Source organism: Anolis sagrei, chromosome 2 (genome assembly GCF_037176765.1).
Source record: "Anolis sagrei isolate rAnoSag1 chromosome 2, rAnoSag1.mat, whole genome shotgun sequence".
Lineage (NCBI taxonomy): Eukaryota > Metazoa > Chordata > Lepidosauria > Squamata > Dactyloidae > Anolis > Anolis sagrei.
In genome coordinates, this window is record NC_090022.1 from 218662912 (window position 1) to 218687624 (window position 24713).

The window sequence follows — 24713 nt, forward strand, 5'->3', positions numbered from 1 at the left end:
TGTTCATGCAAGTGGACTGAAGGCAATGGACTTCCCTAACCTTCCTCTTCATGGCAGCCCACCAAGCCCTTGAAAATGATATACGGAGGGTTGGAGGAGATAGGCGAATGAGTATTTATGGTGCCCTATAAATGTTACAGTTGGTCTACAGAATGCATCCATGGGAAAGTGTTCTCCATGTTCCCAGTTTAACACTTAAAAGGTTCCTTTTTGTTTGAAAATTAATGTCATTTACTGTAACATAACAAAACATGTGTTTATTAATAAGGTACTGATAATTTAGAGTTAACTCATTATGAATAATATGACTATTATATTTATTTCATCACATTTTAACCATCCTTTGTTAAATGTACTATTTAAATATGAACCACCTAATACCCAGCTGCATTGTTTGAAAAGACTGTTTTTCCTGACTGACATTACAATACACTTCAGCTTATAAAATCCATTATTTCAAAGCAATGCATATAATTTAAAATGAAAAATCCAGGCATATGTTATGCCAATGATGTGAAGCTAGAGTGCTGTACATCATTACTGTCAGAAAATAATAGCTTTCTTGCCCATTTAAATAAAAGTAATTAGCCTTGAAATTGATACTGGTCAACAGTGTTTGTTCTAGTGTTCTCCATTCCAAATTCTACTTTATTCCTGCATTCAGCATTTATGTGAGGTTTTAGGATCCCTTAATAACTGACTAGACAGTCTGTTTTGTTATCTTTGCCTATGCTGGTTCTGTCTAAACCATACTGAAGCACAGTCTGAAGTAATAATCTCATTATGTCATCCAAAGACTGAATAACATCAAAGGAGTATGTGTCCACTATGAATTTCATATTTACCAACTATCACAAAGCACAATTAACTATCTAAATAAAAGAACTGCTCTGTTTCTTCCTCTTTCTCCAAATGTATATTTAAATTTCTCAATTTTCCTTGTCGCACAGCCCATTCAATGCCATTTAAACCTTGATAAGTTTAGTTCTCTCAAAATCCAACTTGCCTTTTTCAAAGCAGTCTCCTATAGCCTTTTTTGATAAACCATAATTCTACCCCATCCCCTGCTGTTCAAGGTTTGTTTCGTACGTGTGTATGTATACCTTCAGCTAAACCAGGTGTCCCAAATTAAGGCCCAGGGGCCAGATACGGCCCTCCAAGGTCATTTACCCAGCCCTCGCTCAGGGCCAACCTAAGTCTGAAACTTAGGTTGAAAGCACACAACAACAACAACAACAACAACAACAACAAATATGGGTTGCTTACCTGTAAACATAGTTTCCCTAGTGGTCACCTGCAAATTTACACATATATGGTAATATCCGGCGCTCGCGCCGGCAGCAACGGAAAGTTCACGAGATAAAAGATCAGTTGGAGCAGCCCCTCCCGCCCCCCTCTCCTCTATAAATAGCCCTCCCGAGAGACCGCGGCCAGTTCTTCCGTCGCTAAAAATCGCATACAGAAGAGCTGGGGCATGACAATCAGGAGGGGAGGAAGGGTGGGTTGTGTAAATTTGCAGGTGACCACTAGGGAAACTATGTTTACAGGTAAGCAACCCATATTTTCCCTGCGTGGTCACTGCAATTTACACATATATGGTAGACTAGCGAGCTGCTAACCTGGACGGAGGGCGTCATGCCACAGCCGAAAAAAGCACCGCTCTACCAAACGCTGCATCAGCCTTCGATTGCACATCCAGCTTGTAATGTTTCACAAAAGTCGTTGGTCTGGACCAAGTGGCTGCTCTACAAATAGTGTCAAGCGGAACGCCTTTCAGAAACGCTGTCGAAGTGGCCATCGCCCTTGTAGAATGCGCCTTAACCTGCAAAGGTAAGTCTTTCCTACACATTTGATAAGCAAGTTTAATGGTCGAGACAATCCAAGCTGAAAACCTCTGTGAGGAAACAGGAAGTCCCACAGAATCCTCTCTGTATTTTAAAAATAACCTAGTAGATTTTCTACAACCTTTGGTTCTATCTATATAATATATTAGAGCCCTACGGACATCCAGCAGATGCAAGTTCTTCTCTAAAGAAGAAGATGGGTCTTGAAAGAAGGCTGGTAATATAATTTCCTGCGACATATGAAACCTGCTTGTCGCCTTCGGTAGAAAAGATATATCAGGTCTTAGTACTACCTTATCTCTGTGTATTCTCATATAGGGCTCATCGCACCTAAGGGCACACAGCTCTCCCGCTCTACGTGCTGACGTTACTGCAACCAAAAATGCTGTTTTCCATGTCAAATATGCCATATCTACCGTCGCCAATGGTTCAAATGGGGCTTTAACCAAGGCCGAAAGTACTATCTCTAAACTCCATGAAGGAGCAATTGGTGCTACTGGTGGTCTCAGATTCTTTAAACCCTTCATGAATTGGGACACCATCGGGTCACTGAAACACGATGGCAAGCCTGCCTTCCTCCTAAACCAGGATAGAGCCGCTAAATAACATTTTAAAGATGACCAGGATAAACCTAAATCAACTAAATGGGCCAAAAAGTCTAACACCAAAGAAGTTGGAGCCTTAACAGGATCTATCCCTTTATTTTGAGCAAACTTCGAAAACCTTGACCACTTATAGATGTATGACCTTCTCGTGGATTGTCTCTGGGCTGCTTCCATAATTAACTTTACTAGACTGGAAATATACGCCAAGCTGTCAGTTTCAATTTCTGGACGTCCGGGTATAACACCCGACCATCCTCCTTCGTCAGCAAGTCTTCCCTCTGAGGAAGCGGTTTGAATATTCTTTGGGACATTTCCAGTACTAGGGAGAACCATGGCTGTCTGGGCCACCATGGGGTAACTAGGATCCCTTGAGCCCGATCCTGGGCTAGCTTTGATACTACCCGATGTATAAGGGGAAACGGAGGGAACGCATAAACCTTCCACTCTCCCCAATGTTGCAGAAAGGCGTCGCCCAGGCAATTGGGCATCAGCTTCTGACTGTTCCTGGCGCAAAAAAGATGGCACTGTGTGTTTTGGGCCGAAGCAAATAGATCTAACTCTGGCCTGCCCCAGGCTCGAAATAGTAGAGCTGCAACCTGCCTGTTCAGAGTCCATTCGTGACAGGTGAGGGGGTTTCTGCTTAAAAAGTCCGCTAACACATTCTGCTCCCCTGGCAGATGTATTGCCAAGAGATGAATGTCTCTGTCTATGCACCAATTCCACACCCTGAGTGTTATCTCCAGTAATCCCCTTGAATGGGTTCCTCCTTGCTTGTTTACATAATACATTACAGTTGTATTGTCTGTTACCAGTTGGACTGTTTGATGCCTTAAAATTGGTTCGAAAGCCTTCAGTGCCTTCTCTACTGCTAATAACTCTAACAGATTTATGTGGTATGATGTTTCTACAGAAGTCCATGTCCCTTGTGTTGTTAACCCATCCACATGTGCTCCCCATCCCGTGAGTGAGGAGTCTGTGGTTAGGATTTTGGAAGGCTTGGGTTGATGAAAGGGAAGGCCAACACAAACATTGTGGCGTTCCGTCCACCATAAAAGGTGTTTGCGTTGTTGCACAGGCAAAGACAGGTGCATACTGGATCTGTGTAACAATGGGTTGAAAACCGACAGGAACCAGGACTGAAGGGGTCTGAAATGCAGTCTTGCATGCGGAGTCACCGCGGTCGTCGACGCCATATGCCCTAATATCACCTGAATCTGTCTGGCCCTTACGACGTTTCGTTTTACAACCTGAAGTATAAGACTCTGCAGTCTTTTGAAGCGGTCGTCGGGCAAGTATGCCTTCTGAGTCTCCGAGTCCAACAATGCTCCGATGAACTGCATCCGTCTTGATGGAACGAGGTTGGATTTCTCCCAGTTCACTATTAGACCTAAAGACTGGAGGAGAAACAACGTTTTGTCGATATGCGATAGAAGTCTTTCTCTCGAATTCGATACAATCAGCCAATCATCAATGTATGGAAAAACCGTTATTCCAGATGTGCGGAGGTACGCCGCCACTGTGGCCATACATTTTGTAAATACTCTTGGTGCAGTAGCCAGTCCGAAAGGCAAAACGTTAAAATGGAAGGCCTGACTACCGACTTTAAAGGCCAGGTATCTGCGGTGTTGCTGATTAATGGAAACATGAAAATAAGCATCTTTTAAGTCTACTGATGCAAACCAAACATCTTTATTTAACAACGGAAGAATCGTCTTAAGTGAAACCATGCGAAACTTTCTAGAATTAATAAAATTATTCACCCCTCGTAAATCTAATATTGGGCGTAAACCACCTCCTTTTTTAGATATTAAAAAGTAACGGGAGAAAAAACATTGTCCATATGCCGATGGAGATAGTGGGCTTATTGCTCCCTTAGACAGTAAAATCTTAATCTCCTCTAAAAGTGCAGGAGAAGGAGACGTGGTCTTAATTAGACCCACAGGCGGTAAATTTTCAAATTCGATCAAATAGCCAAATTTAACAATTTGAAGCACCCAGGAGTCAGTGGTTATACTTGACCATGCGTCATAAAAAGGGGCTAAACGCGCCCCAAAATAAGGTAAGTCTGCATTTACAATGTTCAGATTTTCACAAACAGTAAAGTTACAACTTTGTAATGAAACAGAAGGTACTAATGTACGTAAACTAGATCCCCCATCGCCTATAGAGAGAATGTCAAAAACGCTGCTTGTTTCCCCCTTGGCGGTTGGGCTTATTCTGGTAAGGCTGGAACTTGTTTCTTTGCCCATAGGTTTGCTTTCGCGGAACGTAAGGCTTAGAGTTCAGAGGCGCACGTTGTCGCTGCTGGCCTCCATAAAAATTACCAGAATTTCTTCTGAAGTATGATGGGGACGACTGCCATCGAGGTCTTTGTTGGAAGTATCCTTGTTTTGGGAAGCCATATATCTGCATCGTTTTTTTCATTTCTTGATTGTGTTTCAGTCTTTCATCTGTTGTAGGATGAAAAAGGCCGTCTTCGTGGAGAGGTAAGTGTTCCGCTAAAGAACGCCCTTCCTCGGACAAAGCTGATGCACGTAGCCAAGCATGTCGTCTTATTGAAGTAGCAGTACTAAAAAGCTTCCCAGCAGTTTCAGCCATATGTTTGGCGAAGTCCTTTTGGAATTTTGCCAACAATAATGCCTCTGAATGGAATGCTCGTGGAAAACGTTGTTCGTTTTCTGGAATGAGGTCCATGTATGGGACCACTTTATTCCATAAATGAGTCTGATAAGCGCTCATGTAAGTTGCAAAATGAGCCATCCTAGTAAAGAGTCCAGCAGTCATATGGGCCTTCTTACCCATAGCATCCACTTTCCTTCCCTCTTTATCAGAAGGTGTTGGATTTAATTTCTTGCTTTTTTGACCATTCCCAACCTCAGCTATAACCGTATTAGGTATAGGCGGTCTAGCTATCCAGCTTGCTGAGGAAACATCAATCCTATAAAGATTGTCCACTTTCCTTGGGATTGCAGGAGCCAATGAAGGAGAACCTTCAGCCGACTTAGTAAGCTTTAGTAGGTAAGGAAGTGCCGGAAGAGCTGCCGAAGTAGTAGATTCCTGTTGTTCAGCAGGAAACATTGGGTCGTCCACTGACTCCGGCTGTTTTGGAGTTGGGAGATCAAGTGCGCGAACCATTCTATTTATAAGTGAAGCGAACTTCGTGTACTCTTCACTGAGAACATCTTGTTCTGTTTCTTCATAATTATCCTGAATAATCACATCCTCATCCGAGGATAGACATTCAGCCATTTGTGGCACCTCAGACTGAATAAGAGGAGACAGTTGGCCCTGTGGAGCTATTGACTCCGAAGCCAGAGTATGATGTTTCTTAGTTTTAGATGAATGTGTTTTCCTTTTCTGAGCCTGTCCAGTAGTGGACACAGTATTCACATTAGTATTAGATAAGGGCCATTGCGTAAGCAGTGGTGCTCCACAATAAAACATTTGACCATTTGGTGCCATCTGCCAGAAGCCTCCCTGGCTCATAAAGGGAGGTGGGTGTTGAAATTGTCCTCCCTGTAACATGCCTGCTTGATTCATAAAGATTTGGGAGGGCTGGCACTGGTTCCCTTGAATCATGCCTCCTTGATTTATAAAAGGAACATTAGGCTGGGGTTGACCCCCTTGATTAAATCCTCCATAGGACAAAATTGGAGGTAGTGGCTGGCAATGGTTGCTCTGATTGCCAGCACTCCAGCCCTGGCTGTCTTGGTTAACGTTAGTGGATGAGGGCTGTATATTCATCCATCTAGATGTATGGGAGTTACTCCCTGGACTGTCACGAGCCCTCCCTTTCTTGCTCTGCTTCCTCAAAGGGGAGGAGCTAGAGGAGGAGTCAGAGGAGGAGCTTGAGGTCTTTGGCGCCGAGCGGCTTCGACGCCGGCGTCCTCCTCCTTTAGTTGCATTACGCGAAGGCGCTCGATCGCGAGCGCGTCGAGGAGTCGTTTGTTGCTGTCTGGCTGGCGAGGAGAGGGCGCCCGATACCGAAGCCACGGTATCGTTGGGGCCCTGAGTTTGAATCGGCGTCGACACCGAGACCAACGATGGGGCCATGCTTTTGGGGCATGCCTCAACAGGTAACTGAAGGGTCGCCCCTTCATTCTTCTCTTCGTTGCGAGCCGAAACCGCCATTTTACTCGGCGGTTGGTTTAATAAAGCCATTTCTCCCTCCTTAGAGGGGTTTTGAGGCTTTTTTAAAAGAGAAGTTTGAGCCACTTCACCTCTTTCGGAGGGCTTGCTGGCTTTAATTTTATTCAACTTTATGATTTTCTTTTTCTTAAGGGCCGGGTCGGCCTTATCTGTTGAGTCCTCTATCGGAGGGAGCAGAGCCTGCTCATACAAAGCCGCTTTTAACCGCAATTCCCTATTCTTCCTCGTTTGCGGCGTAAACGCTCTGCATATTTCACAAGGCTGGGAGAGATGTTCTTCTCCCAGACAAACAAGACAATGAGGATGGGCATCATTGTCCGGATATTTATTTGGGCACAAAATACATTTCTTGAAGGAAGTTGTTGTCATATTTAAATCTCTCACTTTCCCTGATGCTGCCTTTTTAGCGCGGATTGAAAGAACTGGCCGCGGTCTCTCGGGAGGGCTATTTATAGAGGAGAGGGGGGCGGGAGGGGCTGCTCCAACTGATCTTTTATCTCGTGAACTTTCCGTTGCTGCCGGCGCGAGCGCCGGATATTACCATATATGTGTAAATTGCAGTGACCACGCAGGGAAACAATCCTATCTCATCAGTCCAAGGCAGACCCACACTTCCCATTGAAATACTAATAAGTTTATATTTGTTAAAATTGTTCTTCATTTTAATTATTGTATTGTTTTAAAGCGTGTGTTGGGGGTTTTTGGGGGGGGTTGCACTACAAATAAGATATGTGCAGTGTGCATAGAAATTCATTCATTTTTTTAAAAAAAAATATAATCCGATCCTCCAACAGTCTGAGAGACTGTGACCTGGCCCTCTGTTTAAAAAGTCTGAGGACCCCTGAGCTAAACATTCAGTGATAATTCTCACTTCTGTTGAGGATTTTAGCTCACACAAAACTTTTTCTTTCCATCCTTTTAAGACATTAATGTATACTACATAAAATGAAGATTCTTTTAATTCTATTTCCTGCCATCCATTCATCCTTTTTTAATCTTCTCCCCCACAAACAGGGCCATGTTGGGCTGTAACTAGAGAATTTAAGAAAGTCGCTGCAAATTCACATGCCCAGAATATCTTGAAAACATAAAAAATCATTACTTTGTTTTTACTTCCAACTGGAAATATGCTCAGGGGCAGCTGTGTTAGTCATAGGCCAAAATAAAACAAAATACAAAATACACAAAAGATACGGTTGCTGTGAGTTTTCCGGGTTGTATAGCAATGTTCCAAAAGCATTATCTCCTGATGTTTCACCCACTTCTATGGCAGGCATCCTCAGAGGTTGTGAGGTCAGTTGGAAACTAGGCAAGTGTGGTTTATATATCTGTGGAATGTCCAGGATGGGAGAAAGAACTGCTTGAGGCAAGTGTGAATGTTGCAATTGCCTATCTTCATTAGCATTTAATGGTCTTGCAGCTTCAAAGTCTGGTTTGTTACTGCCTAGAGATGCTTTGTTGGGAGGTGTTAGCTGCCCCTGATTTATTCTTGTTGAGGCACGGCGGGAAAGGCCTGCCTCCCTGGCCTCTACAGACCTCGGAAATACAGCAGCCTGAGGTGTGGCAGGGAAGACCTACCTCCCTGTCCTGCTGCTACCTGCATGGTTCCGGAGTCTCTGCAGGGATCTGTGGAGGCCAGGGAGGCAGGCAGGCATCCTTGGTATGGGCAGGGAGGCGGGTAAGGAAGCACGGGTAAGAAAATATTATATGAAATAATGTATAAATATTAAAATTAATATGGCATCCCTACTTTAGGATTTTCGCTTATTGCGGGTGATCCTGGAAAGGAACCCCCGCAATAAGTGAGGGGGGCACTGTATGGCGAAAAAGCCTAGAAAACTCACAGCAACCCAGTGAATCTGGCCATGAAAACCTTTGACAACACACAAGAGATAAATCAATACCTTAATTGGCCTACCAAAATGCACAAAACATACTATGCAAGTTTTAGAAGCTCCACTGGCTTCTTTACCAGGCAAAAGATGTTTTAAAAAACCATGCAGGAGAAAGAAAAAGAGGGTAAATATGACAGGTCTACATTTTGTATCAGATGTAGCCTCTGCTGCAGCTCACTTGGTCTGGAGGGATCACAATGCAGGCAGAGGCCACTCGTAGGTTTGTTCATTTATTTGGTAATGTGGGAGTGAAGACATAGTATATTAAAGTTTTGCCATGGGCCCCTTTGTTAGGAAGAAAACACAGCAGCAATAACATCTGACTCCAACACCATAATATCTTCCTTCCTTTCTCGTGTATGTTTTAACATCCTTTGCCTGAAGAATCCAGTAATATTTCAGTTGATCCATTAAAAGTGTCATTTTTTGTGGATTTTGTTTTATTTTGTTTCCAACTGATACACATTCAATAACTCAAGTCTGTTGTCAGAGAGAATAAAATGTTGCTATGTATCCCTAACCTCAAAATGGAATGCATTTGCTCTTTGCTCTGGATAGCTTTGTTCCAGTTTCAAGAAGGAAGGGAGAATTTCAAGAACAGGAAAAGGGGATGTGGCAGTGTTTCTATCCCCTTGCCCAAAATTTCAATGGCATTTTTCTAGACAAGAGATGTCACCTCAAATCCTAAGCTATGTAACAGGTGGATGTTACACCCCACCAATCATAATTCACCCATGCTATGTTACTTACTAGAAGTTCTTTCCCACTAGATGTATTTTCCTCTATTATTCTGCCCTTCATTTGATTTTTTTTCTTTAAAAAATTTATTCTATTTTTTTTACCAAATCAGAACTCTGGTCCATCAAGTTCCGTATTGTGTACTATAATGCCTAACAGCGGCAATCCAAGACTTCACAAAGGGATCTTTCCCAGTCCTACCTGGAGATGTCAAGAATTGAGACTGGGGTCATTTCGCATGCAACGCTGGTGTTCTACCGCAGCTATCTGAGCAGTATGCTTAATCTTTTAAGCTTTTCTCTTTAAACAGATTATATGAACATTAATGTTATGCCTTTTCCACAAATATTAGAAAAAGGTTGTTTTACATTTTTGTATGATTCTTTCTGTTTTCAGATATGGTGAAAAAATTAACCAAATACCCATTTATCTCCTTTAAGTTTCAGAAAGGGGGGGGAAACATCTTTCATAAAATTCATTTTCATAAGGAGTTGAAACTTGCCAGGATTTAGGTTCTCCAAAGTGAAGATAATTAATACTGTAGAGATCCATATCTTCAGTGTGCCAGGCAAATGTTGTTTTCCACATGCCAAAATACAGATATGGGGTGTTTACTCCCTCAATTGAGATTCCACAGTCTTCTTCTACAATGTCCAATATTGTATTGAGATGAGCAATATTCCATTCTTTAACATTCTGAAAGAAAAATGTGAAAACACAGTCGATCAATTTTATGAATGATCAATAAATGATTGATCAAATGAAAACAAATGTGTACCATCAGCTTTTGAATTAAAGAGCAATTCCGTTTATGTTCCTCCTATTCAGAAAAAGTTGTATGCATCTAAATTGTTCTATTACCATTAATTTGAGCATGGCCAGCTGTCTTGGAGGCAAGGCATGTATTAAGATAATGGTTTTAAAAATCATTCCCAAAACGAATTACTGGTTGTTAGTGATTTATGGCAGAATAAGTCCAACTTACACCATAATGTTACTTTTTGGTCACTGCGGGTATCAGAATTCTCTAATAACATCCTTTAGCTGCAGTAGTCCTCCCCCACCCTTGCAGCCATTAAATGACCTGCTGAGAGCAGGAGGCAACAGAGAAACATCTGACTATGTGTTGTTGAAGGCTTTCATGGCCAGAATCATCAGGTTGCTGTGAGTTTTCCGGGATTCGTTGCCATGTTCCAGAAGCATTCTCTCCTGATGTTGTGGGTGAAACGTCAGGAGGGAATGTGGGTGAAACGTCAGGAGAGAATGCTTCTGGAACATGGCCACACAGCCCGGAAAACTCACAACAACCCAGTGATTCCAGCCATGAAAGCCTTCAACAACACATAGTCAGATGTTTCTCAAACTCACAGCAACCCAAACATCTGACTATTATCCAGATAGCCATGACTTCTGGGGCCACTGTGGAAGTCTTAGCAGAGGATTTGCTATTCTGCGGGTGGCCATAGGGACACAGCAGGACACTTCTCTGATGTCTCCTGCCCTTCGTTGATCATTAAATGGCCATGAAGGATTGTTGCAACTAAAAGGTAGGTTTGGGGAGAAGGAGACACAGCAAAGTTCTGCATGTGGAGTTTTTACATTGCTTCTCTCTGAGAAGGAATATACTTAATTCAATCAGAATGGTAAGAACAGCCACTCCTGCAGATACAACATAGGTAAGTAGTAGGTTAAAACCTAAGTGGAGAGTACTTAAATTAAAAATTATATTATATTTGTTTAGAAGAAATCCTGGAGAAATTCTTGCATCCTAAGAATATTGTCACACATGGAATATGTCTGCTGAAATTAAAAATTACTGAACCTTTACTTGCTGCTTCACAAATGCTAATAAGTTATAAAATGCTATTTTTATTGTAAACAAAAATTATCTGGTAAAACAAAGAATTGAAGTTTTACCAATGTATGCCTGCTTTTTGTACTTCCAGGCATGGCTCCATTTTCCTAGGTACTGCTCACTTATGCCCAGCTGCATCCCCACTATTCTTGCAGACCCAGTAGAAAAGAAACAACCTCTGCCTCCAGTGTAAGGCTGCTCCTTCTTAGCCAGATGATCAAGTGCAGCTAGAACATGTTCAAAGGCACCTCAAAGCCCTGAGCCCAATCAAAGGCTAAGAATATCCTGGCAATTCTAGCACATTGGGGTCAGTTAAACCACTGCTTCTTAAAAATGTGGGTTCCAACCCCAAATGGGGTTTCCTTAGCTCAATGTTAGGGTCATAAAATTGGCAACAGTAAAGGTTTTCTGAACACTGCACATTTAAATGAATCTGTTAGCAACAATGTGCAGTGCTTACAGTGGGCCCTTCAGAAAATGCTTCAATTGTACGCCATAAAAAGGAAAATCAGCCTGTTTAGCAAGCCTTGCAAATGTTGATTTATTATCATTAATGTTGATTTTTATACAAATTTTTATAAACCTGGGGTCACATAAACATTTTTTTGGAAAAAAAAGGATTGCAAGTTGAAAAGGTTTAAGAGTCCCTGAACTACAATACATGGGGACATATAAGATGCTTCTTTGTGCAACATCTATCCATGTCTGTATAGCAGCATAACCAATGGGCATTTCACATGGATGTCCTGGGAGAGTAATGCATTTTCTCTCTGCCTGTAGTGTTTGTATCTTAGGTAGCCCTTTTAAGAACGCTAACATTAGTGCTTATGTTTGCTTTACATTCTCTTTCCTCTGCATCCCTAATACCTTTTGTGTTATGTTGCTTTGGCCTAAACCCTACTGTTAATCTCATCTAGAGTGGACCCACTATATCAAGACTAATGGATTGATAGTGAAGAAAAAAAATATGAGAATTTAGTCACCAGTAAATCATCCCTTGTATAAGTTTCATTAATTCATTGTTTTAGTTAAGAGTAACCAAAGGATTCAGGCCTTAGGCTGTAAAACAATGAACAGGGATTTACTTGTTTTTAATTATTGTCTATAAACTACTCTAGAAACGTTTTGGGCTAAAGACTAGTGTAAAACTGTTTTAAACATGTAAATAAATGGTTTTATACTAGTTTTTAGCCAAAAATGTTCCATAGAGTAGTTTATACAGAATAATTAAAAACAAGTAAATCCTGTTTTGATTGGATTAAAGAATGGGTGACCTTAGAAGACAATGAACTACTCGATCTGGAAGGTCTAAATCTCCCATTCGGATGGCATGCATATCTGGACATACAAAAGGCCAAACCAACAGGCATATTTAATGATCACTATATACGGAGACCAATTCTAAATACCTGGAACAGATATAAAAACAGAATTTACACAAAGACACCGGAGTGGATGTCCCCGCATGAAGCATATTATAAAAAGGAGAATATCCTCCAAGGGAAATGGCTAACCTACAGGGAACTGATTCAGACTGATTTAGAAAAACCAGAAATGAAATCCCTAGAAGAACTAAACCAAAAGGGCCTTAAATGCAATTGGCTTCTGCATAGACAACTGCGAGAGAAATTTAAAGAACAACTTAGAACCTCAGGCTTCCAGACAGCAAAAACATGGTTTGATGTGGCAATGTTTCAGAAACCAAAAGGTCTTATATCATATATATACAAAAATTTACTGACTTGGCACACGGAAGAGGAAATAGTAAAAGATTCTATGGTTAGATGGGCCCAAAATATAGGCCAAGAGATAAAAATGTCCCAGTGGGAAAAGACATGGAGGAGAAGAATGAAATACACTGCATGTCAAAACTTAAAAGAAAATGTTTATAAAATGCATTTGCGATGGTATCTCTCTCCAGAGAGACTAGCTAAGATGTACAATTGCTCCAACAAATGTTGGAAATGTGGGAAAGAAAAAGGTACATTCTATCACACATGGTGGTCTTGTAGCAAAGTAAAAAATTACTGGAAACAGATCCACATATATCTTGAAAAAATGTTAATCACAAATTTCAAAATGACACCTCAAATGTACCTTTTGAATATGCCTGAGGAAGAATTAGAAAGAAAATTTGGAAAAAATTTGTTTTACACAACAGTGGCAGCTAGAATAGTATATGCTAGATATTGGAAAACCCCAGATATACCTCCTCTAGAAGAATGGGAAAAATATATTATAGATATGTTGATAATGGACAAAATAACTGTATTGTTAAGAGGAGAAATACTAGACAACTTCGTTAATGAATGGCAACCAATGATTCAACACCTTAATGTAAAGTTAAATTAAAAATGTATATAGAGGATCCTATAAGACCGTAGACAAGGAAGAAGTGGATGCAAAGTAAGAATCTATGATATCTTTTTATGTAATATTTAGATAGTAGACTGTGACCCCTTAATAGAAATATACTATGAGATAAAAGATTATAGAACATTAATAGATGGCGAGTATTGCACTGTATGCAACAAACACTTGCAAATGTATGTTTTCTTAAATAAAATTAAATAAAAAATGGAAACATGAAAAAAAAACAAGTAAATCCAGAGATTCCACTACAATTCAACAGTGACTCTACTCTATCAAGGAACACATCAACTCTTACAGAACTCATTGAAGAGGTGATATATCAGGTCCTTGCTTTTAAGATGGATACTTGAAGTGAAGTACCGGATGAAATGGACACTTAATTAGACGCAGCAAACTAGTTTTGTCACATTTTAATAATGTTTGTATATATTTATAGTTTATAGTATGTTCAGCATTAAATGTTTGCAGTATATATGTTGTGCTCCACCCTGAGTCCCCCTCAGGATAAGAAGGGTGGAATATAAATGCTTTAAATAATAAATTATAAGTGAATTTAATCATTAGAATACAGCCAGATTTAAAGAACTATACTGGATTTCATAACACCAATTTTCCATGAAAAATTATTTTTGAAATAAAGGCAAATGACGAGTGTGTGTGTAAGTGTAAGTGTATACACACTCTCTATTCTGTGTCATAGTCTACCATTAAAAGAAAAAAAATCACACATTTCACTGGATATGTCCAAGTAGCTCTTCGGATCCTAGGCATTGCATTCACAGAGCTCCTCAGCAATCAATCAATCAATCTATCAATCAATCAATTATTTATTACGGTCTATGACCAGAACAACATAGAATGGGGCACAGGTACCCAAGGAAGGGGAAGAGCTCCTCGGCTAGAAGATTTTACCCGTTCATTCAACAAATTCAGATTAATTGTAATTATATTCTACTTAAATTATTGCCTATATCTTAGCTGGAATTTTGTATTAGAAGATAAAGTCTCATAGAATAATGACTGTTTACATACTGTGGAAACTATTTTGCCTCCATTAGGTTGTCTACACAGCTTTTATTATCACTAATGCAAAAAATATTTCATCTCATAGTTTCTCATGAGAAAATATGCTATGTACTTTCTCCCCTTCCATAGCCTCATTTCTAGATTGAGCATATTTTCCCTTTCCTTTCTGAACACATAAATCCCTAATGTGAATAAATATGAGATCTAGATTCTAAATTTAGAACATATTTCACTAATAGCTCACAACATGAAAAGAAATGTATCCTTGTACAAGGGTACCATCTAGTGGCTGAAGAAAAATTAACTGGTACAAGCATTGCTATTTAGATTGAGCTAATCTCCCTTCAAAAATCTCATCAGTTTTACATCTATGTTTCTTTGCAAGGAACACTGCAGTGGAAGTCATATTTACTGAACTACAGTTCCAAGCATTCTTTCTCATTAGACATGCTAGATAGAGTGTTGGGAATTGTAGTCCTAAAACACAGAAAAGGATGCACAATATGTTACATAATGTAGTATACTTCTGAAGAGATGTACACAGATTGCATTCTTAGCATCCCTCTTCCTCTGCTTTTGTTTCTCACGTTTTCCTCAGTTACTTCTTTTTCCCTTGATAATCTTACTTTTCTTATCAGATTTGTTGCCATACCTAGCTTTTCTATTTTTTTTAATGGCTTCAAAATTATCGGCACAGCTGTATTAAAAATGCAGACAGGTAGGGCAAATAGGAAGTCATCAAATAAAGTGTACATTGACTCAAAATAAACAGAAAGTAGACAACACTGGAACTATTGTTCTTCTTTAAAATGAGAAGTGTTGTAACATTAGATAATTAGAAAAATATCCAACTATAGCACATACTTCATTGTATATGCTTCCATTAATATCTGCTCCATAGATTGGTGCCACAAAAGTTAAATTCTTCCAGTATTTACGCTCCAGGTCTTCATAGTCCAAATGTCTTGGAGTACAGTATCTGTAAGGAGATAAAGGAAATGTCATAGTAATTACAAAAGATAGAGCATTTAAATATTAGTTATCAGATATTACAAACCATCAACATTTATTTAAACCGTTTGTGTACCTTGTATAATTGTCAATTGAAAAATATCCCAAGAGATCCAGGCTAACACACCAAACCAATACATTTTTTGTATTCTAACATGTGGGTCTTCTACATAAAAAACATCTGCTGTGCAAGAGAAATCTGTTCTGGAAATGAAATAGTTGTGTGGCAGGAGAGTATTTATTTATGTATTTATTTATTTACAGCTTTTATATTCCGCCCTTCTCACCCTGCAGGAGACTCAGGGCGGATTACAGTTGTACAGGAGTTGATTATAAATGGTATGATTTTAACTGTATTTGTGTTTAGATTGGCTGCAATAATGCTGGAGCGGCTTAAGTCAGAGGAGTCCTCCATGTGCGTTGCCATGGAGACCGATGCAGGAGAGAGGGAAGTGGGAGGAGCTTAGAGCGGAGAGTTTGAAAAAACGACAGTTAAAAATCAGTTAGGGTTTAGGTTTAGAGGAGTGAGCAGTCCGGGTTTAGGTTCAGAGGAGTCAGGAGTTAGGTTCAGAGGAGTCAGGAGTTAGGAGTTGGGAGAGAAGGAAAAGAAAGGTGGCGGAGTGACTTGTGAAGCAAAGCATTGAGGCTTTGAAAAGCTGGGTTTGGCTATTGGAAGTTTCTCAGGCTAGTGCAGCCGAATGGTGAAACATAGCTGGTATTCTTTTAGTCTAAGGAGAGGCTAAAGAATAGTTTACTTAGTATTTGATCTAGGGAGGATCAAATAAGGGAAACATCCCTGTATTGAAACTTTGTCTGAAACAAGTGCTCTACATCAGAAAGATACTGTGTTACTTGAAAGAATGAACTGTTAAAGTTACAAGTATTATTCCAAGTGCAACAAGGAAAAGTTACATCTTGCAATCACACCCTGTGTACTTAATAAAATTGTTAACTTTTATTTGAAGATTGCCTCAGCTCTGTCTATTCTGTGTCCAAAGTGCCATTTCTCACAATATTACAACTTACCTCACGTGGTGGCAGAAACACAGGGAAAAGTAACCAAATAAATCTACATTCTTCTCTCCAGTCATGCTACAGTATATACAGTGTAATTACTACTAAGTTATTACTTTTTTAATAAAGGAGGAGGTGCAATTGAACAGCCTCCCTTCCAACTTGATGGTAAATTTGGTTCCTAATCGGCAACCTCCATTACAAATCAGCCAGTTCTTTTTAAAATTGGGAACTGGGGTAAAATCTCCTGAATACTGGTTCCTTTCAAATTGGTGGCAACAATAAATCATCCCTCCGCTCCCTTGCTTCTTTTCATCAGTGTACACATATATGGCAAACATTCAATGCCAATTTTTGACATACAAACATATAGTGACATACACAGAAGTTATTTAACTTTTTTTCTGGCCGCCAGGGGAGCTGTCGCTTTCATCGTCCGTCTGCAACACTGATGAAGCACTTACGTATTCCCCACAGGTTTCCCCGCTGGAATGCTTTGCTGGAGTCTTCTTCATGGCCTCATAAATCTGTTAATTTAGCCTCCCCACACTTTAAGGTGGTACCTTATTTTCCTACTTGACAGATGCAACTGTCTTTTCGGTTGCAAAGGCCGACAACAGGCTACACACAATTGGTTGGAAACCCACTCCAACCCGGGCTGGCTTCGAACTCATGACCTTTTGGTCAGAGTGATCTTAATGCAGGTGACACTCAGCCAGCTGCGCCACAATCCCGGTGCTAACAGAATAAGAGAGCAACAGAATAAGACATTCCAGACTTTAGGCACATGCATCAAGAAGGCTCTCTCCCATCCTAACCAATCACAGATACAGATAAAACTTGAATAAAAGTCTCTCCAACAAATATTAAGAAATAGGTCTAGGAGGAAGAAAGTTTGGGAGGAAACAATCCTTTGAGCATCGTGGATTCAAGACATTTACGATATCTAGCTATGATAGAAGGCTTGGTATTTTAATTCTTTTGCGATACGTTGTCCTAACTAAGAGATAAATAAATTAGTAGTACAATATGACATCCATATCCACAGAACCTATATACACAGTTTCACATATTCACCTGGAACCGCCTGTGGATGCTGCACCAAACATGGGCAAACTTCAGCCCTTCAGGTGTTTTGGACTTTGACTCTCATAATTCCTAACAGCCGGTAAGCTAGCTAGGATTCTTGGGAGTTGAAGTCCAAAACAACTGGAGGTCAAAATTTGCCTGTGCCTGTACTACACCTTCTCGTCAGTACTGCCATCATTCATCCCAATGAAAATAATAGGGTTTGTTATTATCTATGGTTTCATGTATCCATGCTAAGTCCAGTAACGTATTCCCCAAGGATATGGGGGTTGTATTATACACCAAGTTTGAATACATGACAATAAACATGAAGAAAAAGTATGGTATAATGTTTCTATGTTATTTCATGATGAATGTGCATTTATCCTTCATTTATACATTAATTAATTAATATTTCACCTTTCTCACAGCTCAAAATTCATTTCCCCTGCGTCTACATAAATATATATGCAATTTTCTGTTTTACAGGAAATCTAATCTAATATTTTAGTCTGCTGGGCGTATTCTGTATTACAAAGGTAAAAGCTAGATGTAAAAAGAAGCACCTTATGTGCTATAACGTATATTTGTACTAAGAGTTAAAACATTCTTTAAAACAAAACTGGGATTATCTATATTTCAGTTGGATAAATTTAGTTTGGCTTTGCTTTGGCTGAATGCTTTTGCATGGCAACTCAATGCTTTTAAAGCTTGTACATGATTAAAATTGCAAAAGCTATTCGTAAAATTATAATCTGATTTATACGCCAAACAATAATGTCAACATATGAAGAACAATATTTTCCAAGATGAAAAAATCCAAAAAAGTACTATATTGAGAAAAAAATACTTCCTGCAGAATAAGTTATATACTCATGGACAGTATGAGAAAATAAATGATAGTACAAAAGACTTAAGTCATGTATTGATTAGCTCTTAGTAGCCATATGTTACATGGTTTCATTGGAGGAATACATAGGTTAGCACAACCAACTTAACCTCTCTGTGTGCTACAGAAGCACACAACTTCCCTGTCACAACTGCTCTACTGCCTACCAGCTCATTTCCAGGCACAATTCAAAGGGCTAGTTTTAACCTATATGGCTTGGGTCTAGGTTATTGAAGGAAAGTATCTCTCTGTATGAGCCTGTGATGGGAACAAGGAAAAGGGCCTTTTCAGTGGCTGCTCCCAGACTCTGGAACTCCCTCCCCTAGAGACCAGGATGGCCCCATCCCTGCTTGCCTTTCACAGGTGAAAACATACATCTGCCATCAGGTATTTAGGGAATGATGAAAGGTAGGCTGCTGGGGAGGTTGTGGGTGAGAGTTGGAGAGCTGTGTAGTTTTTTTTAACATAGTTTTATTTGTGTTTTAATATTCTTATGCCCTATGACACACAAATGCAATTGTTTTTAAATTTTTTATGCATATTTTAATAATTTGCTCTGTTTTTAATTGTATTGTATCATGTTTGTTGTTAACCACCTTGAATCCTTAAATCGGGAGAATGACAGGATAAAAATAAAGTATAAATAAATAAATGTTGAGAGAAAGGTAGGGGATAAATGAAAAAAGGAGGATAGCAATAGCAAAAGTAGAAGAATATACCTACTTGTCACTGTTGGCAAGTTGTCGAAACTCCTTCACAGTCATTGGCTTTTTCTGAATGTTATACTGTGTAAAGAGACCTGACTGACCAGTGACCATCTGCTGAATTGGAGCTGGAATCATCAGATTATCAATGTCATTATAAGTATTTCTTGGCTTCCATTCTTTAGGAGGAATTACCTAGAAGTTTAGAAAAAGAGAAATAAGTGTCAACAAAAGAATTTATATAAAGACTTTCTATAAAGAAGGAATGAAAAATTACACTTGCAGAATTTGAAAATTGATACATACAGATTGTTTTGTTTTAGTCAAGAGAAGAATTGTTTAGCCTAAAGTTAAAGAAAGGTTAAATAATTGTATAGGGTGGAAATTCAACTTTTGTGTATTTCTTATGGGAAAAGGTGTTTATGGATAGCGTTAGCATTTTTAGTTGGAGGATTGTTTTAGTTAAGTTTTTTTCTTTCTCTTTAGTATACATTTTATTATGTATGTTTATGCATTTGTAATGTGTTTTTCCTACAAATGAAAAATTAAATATATAAAGAAAATCAGAAACAAAAATAATGATCGCAGATTATTTACATAACTTTAATGTAAATGATGAAGACACTGAAACTATTTATCCGTTATTCTTGGATCCCCCAAAACAACTATGTAATCATTCTTAATTATTTTCCAACTTGTGAACTTGATAGATTGTTTTTCCAAATATCTTTATGCTTAATTCCTTAATATACTGCATATGTGTATGTTTATAAATTTGACTAAAATATAAGTAAGGACTGTACTCAGTTGGTGGTACTTCTTTGTGCTTAGTGGTAGTACAGACTATGTAATGATTATAATCTTTGGCCAAGGTTTATATGGAGATGTACTGCTTGAATGTGACTTGTAGGCTAACAGAAAACTGTACACACTTTAACACAGCATCTTCTGTTAGTCTATGCCTTCACTTCTTGGGTTGGCAAATGGATCTTGAGGAAAGTATACCCGCCATTGCTTACAAATGAGTTTGATATTGCACATGGCTGTTGCAGATAAATCCTTGCTCTGTACAAACTGAACATCATCAGATGTAGAACCTCTCTCTATAAACAGGGATTTCTATTTTATTCTATATTATTATGTAATATTCCAGAAATAGTCATGAGTTAGAGAGAAAAAAGTCAACACAGTGCATGGACAAGGCAAACAGCAAGTAGAGACATAGTACAATTGTTAATGTCAGAAAATTACACTTCATTACTCTGCAAAACCTTTCTGCCCTCTTTACACTGCTTGAAGCTTTTCACAAACTAAGGAAAGTTTATTCCTTTTTTCCTATTGCCTTCCGCTTTTCTCATGATTATTATATTTTCCAGTGAATCAAGTCTTCTCATGATATGTTTAATGTAGCCCCTTGACTCTAACATCATCATTTCTTTTCCTGTATGATTTTAACACCTTTGCTTGATGAGAAGGACCAGTGGTGATTCAAAAGCTTCATGATGTATTTCTTGCTTTTTAATAGGCCCAATTAAAATATTGTTGATTACACATTATGGTTTTTTTTAAATTTAGCCACAGTTTAGTCATTATGGCTCCAAGTGAGCTTCAAAGAGATATTGCCATTTAAAATGTGATGGCAAAATTTCGGTCAAGTAAAATGAAATTAGTAAATGGTTGCTTCCTTATGTACATCAGTTGAATAAATATACGAGAGAATATCTAGCCATATAAGAACTTCAGTAATATTATTCTCCATTTTACTTACCATATATGCACATGTAAAAGTTGCCCTCATGCATAAGTCGAGGGTGGGTTTTGGTGCCAAACTTAAGAATTTTGATATGGCCCTAAGATATCCTGAGGGTCACTCCATGGAAGGGGGAAAGCGCCAACCACTCCTGGCCACCACTGCCATTTTCCCGCAAATACATTCAAAAACCCACAGCGAAAATAGCAGAGTGGATTCTGTCAGGAAGGACTATGCTCTCCCTTTGCATTATTTCATTCAGAAGAAAGACAATTTCTTTTTTAATTAGAATTAAGTTACAGTACTTGTATTTCAGTGATAAGTTGACTCAGTTTTTTTAGTTGATTTTTTGACCACAATTTCTAGACTCTCTCTCTCTCTCTCTCTATATATATACATATATATACACACACACACACACACACACACATACATACATATAGGATGGTCTATATGACAATGTTTTCATGAGAGATATGCAAACACAGAAAGGAACTAAATGCTACTTTGGGAGGCAACAAGGTACCAGGAGAAGGCAATATTTGCAGCCCTAATCCATCTTCAGGAGATTTTTTTTCAGTGCACTAGCAGCCAGCCTCAAGCTCTCCTTCCCTCTTTTTGGTGGTGTGATTAATTTATCTTTAATTTTATTTTGAAGGGTGTGCAGTCACCTGGGGGAGGCCTATCCTTATAAAATCTGCTTACAATCAGATTTCCTTTTCAATTGTCTGTCCTCATCTTTTATTCTCCTTCCCTGTTCTCTCCTCTTCTGCCTCCAATTCCTTCTTATTATTCTCATCTTTGTCTTGCTAATTTCATCAGAGGAAACAAGGTAAGGCAAAATTTCACGTCTTTATTTCATTAATATGTGTGTTCAATAGAAGACAACAGGAACTTAGGCAAAGCACACAAAGGCTTAGTCCGGAATGAGTGGCCATGCTTAATGACTGTCCCACCCTCCCCTTTAGTTACCACAATCACACATGATGACTAGCCTGCAATTTCTTTTTGTTTTGCAAGAGCCAGACTCAGCATTTTTCACTCCTTCCCACTTCCTAAACTCTATTTGTTTCTTTCTTCCCTACTCTTCTCCTGGAAGCTTCCAAATCCCCAATTTGCCTATATCTGACTCCATCTTGCTTCTGTAGTCCATTTCTTACTACTACCATGCTAAATTACACAATTTGAGATTACAGTTATTTGGTGACATATATGAAGCAATATGGCCTATGAGAACTTATTACTCTAGCTTTAACTGAGATTTAATTAGTTGGAAGTTACTGCAACCCTTCAGGAAACACGTCCATACAACACTCATAAGCCTCCAATGTGGAAAACAGTATCCCAAAGGCACTAAATCTCTCCATGTACTCAACATGTATACACACACACACAACAAATGTATCCAACTAAAAAGATAAATGTAATGTTTAGACATTTAGTTTTTTTTAAAGCAGATACACACGTAACCAATTATACAAGAGGCTATCTTTTCTATTGAGAATCATAGAGTTGAAAAAGACCATAAAGGCCATACTAACCAATCCCCTGCTCTGCAGGATCACACAATCAAAGCTTTCCTGACAGATGGCTATCCAATCTCTGTTTAAAAACCTCCAGAGAAGAAGACTCCAGCATACTCCAAGGCAGAATATCCACAGTTCTAACTATCAGCAAGTTATTCCTAATGTTGAGGTGTTTCTTTTTCCTGTGATTCGAATCCATTTTTCAGAAAACAACTTTGTTCCCACCTCAATGTGACACCTTTCAAAATATTTAAACATGGCTATCATGTCCCCTCTCAGCCTTCCTTTCCTCAAGCTAAACATACCCAGCTCCCTCAGCCATTCCTCATAGAGGTTGGCTTCCAAGCCTTTGATCATTTTGGTCATTTTTCTCTGGACACGTTACAGCTTGTCAATATCCTTCTTGAACTGTGGTACCCAGAAATGGACACAGCGCTATTCCAGATGAGGTCTGATCAATGCAGAATATAATCTAGACACTAGACTCCTATTGATACAAACTGGAATCATACTGGCTTTTTTAACTGCTGAAAAATACTACTGACTTATGTTTAGCTTGTAGTCTACTAAAACTCCTATCTCAGTTTCACATGTATTGCTTTTAAGTCAGGTATCACCCACCCTATATTTATCTGCATTTCATTTTTTTGCTCCCAGAGTATGGTACCCTACTTTTCTCGCTGTTGAAATAATTTTGTAAAGTTTTCACCCAGCTCTCTAATCTGTTAAAGTCATTCTGGATTCTGACCCTGACCTTTGGGACATTAGCTATCTCTCTCAATTTTGTGAAGGATACTTTCAAGTGGACAAAACTCTTTATGTACTTATGACCTCCTGGCCTATGATAGGAACTGAAAAGTACAAGGTAGATAAAAACAAGTGAAAAGAATGGTGCCCATCAATGGCCAAATGGACCCTGTAAGTCAAGCAGATTTCTCTTTTAAGTCTCTTATGATACAACATCTGCTTCAGTGTTTGAGTATCCTATGGAGCTTGTTTTGGAGGTATGAGGGAGGAGAAGCCAATGAAGGCTATCAGAATGTAATATTTAATTTCTTTCCAGAAGATGGAGTACAAGTCACAAAGTGGAAAAAAACCCACGTTGGCTATGCTCTGCAAAGTCCTACATGACCTTGGCTATATGAACAGGCTATATGAAATATTGTTCCATATAAACTTGCTGAGATTTCATTACACTATATCTGTCTGGCCATTTGGTATGAAGGTGAGGAAAAGGCCTTATTAATGGCTGCTTAAAATCTCTGAAACTTCATTTCAAGAAAGGTCAGACTAGATTTATTTATTTATTTATTTACAGTATTTATATTCTGCCCTTCTCACCCCAAAGGGGACTCAGGGCAGATCACTGTACGCATATACACGGCAAACATTCAATGCCGTTTTTGACATACAAGACATACAGACAGAGGCCATTCAGCCGTTCTTCCACCGGATCCTGGAGGTTGCTCGATTTGGCTACAGGGGGAGTTGTCGCTTTGTCTACTATGGCGCCGAGACTTTTTGATCGTAGTATTTCTTCCTTGCTCTCCTGCATTTTTATGGTGTCAAAAATTAGCCTCCCCGCTTTAAGCAGTCCCTAATTTCTCTACTCACCGCTCACAGCTGTTTTCGAACTGCTTAAGTCGATAGTGAGCTGGGCAATTTTTTTTAACAGCTATTTTTTAAAACAGCTATTAACAGTCAGGCTCTCAACCCTGACTCGGGCTTTGAACTTGCCACCTTTCAGTCGGCAGTGATTTATTGCAGCTGATTAACCAGTTGTGTTACCAGCCCGGCCCTTTGTCATCTTTTACCTGAGAAGCACAAATGTTATTATTTGTCTTATAAGCTATTTGTTGAAGTAGGTGTAAGTACAACGCATGAGTGATTGAATGTTTTTCACTTCTTTTCTCTCTTTCAGGAGAGATAAAGTGGGGTATAAATAATAATAAAACTGATTAACTTTGTTGTTTTAATTATAATTTTGTATTTTATCTTATATTTTAGTGTTGTTAATCGCTATAAATTGTAGTACAGAAGAGCATATACATTTAATATGTATGCAATGTAATAACACCTCTAATAAGGGGAAAAGTATAAAAACACCAAATTGTAAATGATGTGCAGTCACCTGCACAGACAATCCTTTTCTGTTTTTTAGTAATGATGGTTTGTATATTATTATTTCATTTCAGGAAATTATTTTATTTAAGGATCACACAATCAAAGCTCTCCTGACAGATGGCCACCCAGTCTCTGTTTAAAA

General features: G+C 39.0%; 1 protein-coding gene across 4 annotated transcripts in view; it reads right to left on the reverse strand.

The window, feature by feature from the left end:
• Positions 1–24713, reverse strand: part of KDM4C (lysine demethylase 4C) — a 276898-nt gene that overhangs the window by 232110 nt on the left and 20075 nt on the right. For all 4 annotated transcript variants that reach the window (XM_060762302.2, XM_060762301.2, XM_060762305.2 and 1 more), the window contains exons 4-6: positions 19191–19366; positions 15350–15464; positions 9734–9927 (exon numbers count right to left, since the gene is read on the reverse strand). In XM_060762302.2, coding sequence (XP_060618285.2) covers positions 9734–9927; positions 15350–15464; positions 19191–19366 — 485 coding nt within the window. The remainder of the gene's footprint in view (positions 1–9733; positions 9928–15349; positions 15465–19190; positions 19367–24713) is intronic.